The sequence below is a fragment of the Aplidium turbinatum genome, chromosome 18, assembly GCF_918807975.1.
Source record: "Aplidium turbinatum chromosome 18, kaAplTurb1.1, whole genome shotgun sequence".
In the NCBI taxonomy this organism is placed as follows: Eukaryota; Metazoa; Chordata; class Ascidiacea; order Aplousobranchia; family Polyclinidae; genus Aplidium; species Aplidium turbinatum.
Window position 1 is genome coordinate 4191055 of NC_137489.1, and position 3642 is coordinate 4194696.

A 3642-nucleotide genomic window follows, 5' to 3' on the forward strand; every position below is an offset into this window, starting at 1 on the left:
TTTTGTCATAACAACGTCTTAGGCTACACTGCCGTTTTACACAATTTACTACGTTTCTTCGACAGGCAGAAAATAGAGAAAAGAAAACATCAAGATTTTGAATTCTAGTCATATACCATACCAACATTGCAATTGCAATGAGTTTTTTTACATTTCTGAAACAGTTTTAAATATTGGCTCAGTACCAATTAATCAGAAAGTAATTCAAAAAAGTTCAAAAATGAAAAAAATACTTAAAATTGTTTAGGTCGGATTCCATTGGAAGAACGCATAAGCTGCAATGAAAAAGAAACCGTGTTTCTGTTACGACATAATGCTATAAGTTATCATGACACAACAAAAATTAAATAAAATCATTTATTTAACTCAATGTTATTCTAGTAAGATATTTATCTTAACTGATTTTGCAGTTCCAACAGAAAAAAGAAGCAGAAATTGAAAAATGCAATGCTCAGCAATTGTCTGGCTTGCTGTGGCTAGACTGATTTTGAACGAAATTCCATCATTGAGCGCCATACCCACAAAAAGGTTAGTAAACCCTGACAAAACTTATAGCATTTCTATGTAATCAAATATTTCTATTTAATCTTGTCTGGTATCAACATTTGCAAGTTTTATTGATCAAAGAAGTTCAAACTCTTCAAAGTTTAGGCAACTGAGTTAGCCAATTACTTTTTACTTTCTAGAGATCCACATCTCCGGAAGAAAACTGCACAAAAATTTGCCTACGCTAAAAAGTTAAAACAGTTTGGTGATGCAGATATGAAGAAGTTATTTAAAGAAACTGTACGGTCTCCAGCGTTTTATCAAGCTCTTAAAAAGGGTAACAGAATTGTTTTACCTTTAAATTCTGAGGCCCAGAGAAAAAGACAATTAAATGTGCATGAAAACACTATAAACACTGGTAAGTGTTCAAGAAATTGTTTGACCATAATTTAACTTGTTAAAAACGGCTTAAAAACTGGCCTGCAATTTTTGTTTCTAGTTATTTTAGTTTTTAAACTTTTTTTTTTACTAAAAAAATTTATTGTCGCTCTACAACAGCTAAAGTCTTTTAAGCGAGATTATTAATTTTTAATTTGTATCAGATTTAGGATGTCATCACATAAGCTATTGCAAATGGCCTGCTAACTGCTTGATACAAACGTGCTTTGATGCAAAATATAGGCTAAGCAGGGAGACTAGAACGTCCCACCATTTTCTACTTTGTGCTTGCAAGTGAGGTGCTTTCTATCATTCCAAAACAATTGAAAGCTCGACACACTTTAATGCTCATTGTTTTAGAAGGGTGGCGTACCAGAAAATCTTCATTGAATTTCGCACACCACTAGCACTACTAAAGTGATGTATTAAATCTGTGCTGAAAAGTTTACAACTTGATTTTATGCTAACTTATTTCAGTTACTTCATAAATATTTTCGGATTTTTAATCGTAGCCCACTTGATGCAAACGTTCTCAGCGATAAAAATTTAAACTTTTCGTTCTTCAGAACTGGAAAATGTTTTACGGACATCGGTGGATGATTTCTTTGACGATGTTATATATCCTCTACAAGCGGAAAATAAAAAAGAAAAATTACAGCCAACAAAACTGAAACATAAACTATAATAGATCGTTACTGGAAATAATCGCAGTACGAAAACAATTACTTTTATTTTTTTGCATAGGCTAAGCTTATTGCTTTTCTTGAATACTTTTTTGCTGTATTTGTAAACATGTGAAAGAATGCTTGCTTGCAATTCCTGTGTTCTCATTCTTGCAACATTTGCATAAGAGGAAGAACGAATCATATTTACCTTGTGCAAACTGAAGAACAAAAAAAAGGTCTTATGGATTGCCATTCAACTTGATTCAGTTATGTTTTTTGATGTGGACTTCCACTATTTTGACTTTTTAATGGTCTTTTTCTATAGCTAGGCTACTTCGTTGATAAACAAACTTTCGTAAGCTTATTTAAAAATTTCCATCATAGTTAAATAGTTCTCACATTGTCTTAACGTTCTTTACTACGACACCACAGTTAACAAAGCCCCTGACTTTATGTGAACAAAGAATCTGCAACACAAAGGGGCGCTAGTTCGTTTCTCATGATGTGCGCTTGAGCTTGTTGGAACAATTCACAGACAACACTTCAATAACAAGTAAAACTTTCACTCCTTCGATCTCGGTGACCGGACCTGCGTCAGTGGTTCAAAGCCTCTATAGTAGGCTATGCGAAAATTTTAAAATGCTTGCAAAACCCTGAACGAAACTTTTACCTAAACTAAATTCCGTTGTGCTATTGTGTTGTAGTAAAATAGTTACATTTATACTAGTAATAGCTTTCCCGTGTAGTCCGGAAACATCTTAAATATGGGTTGGTAAATGGATAGACCCTCCCCCCAGTGGCACATACGACGATGAAGAAGAACAAAATAAATTTTTTTTGGTTAATTTTCCGAGAATCTTCTTATCACCAATACAGTATATAATATCATTGGTTTAAAAGGTATGAGTTATAGACGGATATACTGTAGTTCTTAGCTAAAGAGCAAAAGAGTATTATTCAAGATGTTCGCTGATTCACAGATTTATGAGTTTAGGTTTATAGGCCTACGCATTCTTAACAAACAAGATTTAATTGAGATAATAATTCAAGACCATTTTTTTAATTCATTATTAATGATAGAAGTACATAGCTTTTATATATCAGATACAAAACTAATTGCAATAAATTAAGGATTGCACTATGTAGGCTACTGTGCACAAGGACATAAACGAAGGTATAAAGCACAAGAGAGAAGACATATTGTCTTCCCTGAAAATCTAAGTGTTCAAAGTAGACCTATGTTTGGCTTAAATGTTTCATCAAAATATGGAATTTGAACCTATAAAATAAGCCAGGGCATATACAGTGCCGGCAAAAAAATCTTTACATTCAGTCAGCAAAAAAAAAACTTTACATGTAAAATCTGCACAAGTTCTTAGCTTTCTGTTCCCGCCAAAAGCATTGCGTCGCAAAAACGCTTATAGTTACATCATTAGCTACTCTCTGGCAACACTTCATCGTAAAGCCATTGCTCTGCGTGCCTAGTGTTGCTTTCCAGCTTCGTGAATAGTAAGGGGGGTGAAATCGCACAATATTTTTCATTTTCTCTAAGTTTCGAGGTCATGCAAAAAAATTTTCAAAAACTAAAATGGGTCGAAAGAAGAAGCAAATGGAAGAAAAACGTCGTGCCTTGACTTTGTTAGAGAAGAGAGATTCTGTGATTGCTGTAGCCAGAGATATTGGGATCTCAAAGAGGCAATTTATCAATTAAAAAGGTGAAATATTCACTCATTGTAAAGATTTTAGTGATACATTGCCTCTCTGGAGACCCCAATATCTCTGGCTACAGCAATAATAGAATCACCCTTCTTTCACAAAGTCAAGGCACGAGGTTTTTCCTCCATTTGCTTCTTCTTTCGACCCATTATAGTTTTTGAAAGTTTTTTTGCAAGACCTCGAAACTTTGAGAAAATGAAAAATACTGTCCGATTTCACCCCCTTACTATTCACGAAGCTAGAAAGCAACACTAGGCACGCAGAGCAATGGCTTTACGGCGAAGTGTTGCCAGAGAGTAGCTAATGATGTAACTATAAGCGTTTTTGCGACGCAATG

General features: G+C 34.2%; 1 protein-coding gene across 1 annotated transcript; it reads left to right on the forward strand.

Moving 5' to 3' along the window:
• Positions 1 to 386: 386 nt before the first annotated feature.
• LOC145788000 (uncharacterized) lies at positions 387 to 1737 on the forward strand. The gene is made up of 3 exons (XM_082599839.1): positions 387 to 528; positions 687 to 904; positions 1491 to 1737. Exons 1-3 carry the CDS (start codon positions 443 to 445, stop codon positions 1607 to 1609), a joined length of 423 nt encoding a protein of 140 aa, XP_082455965.1. The 5' UTR covers positions 387 to 442; the 3' UTR covers positions 1610 to 1737.
• Positions 1738 to 3642: the final 1905 nt, after the last annotated feature.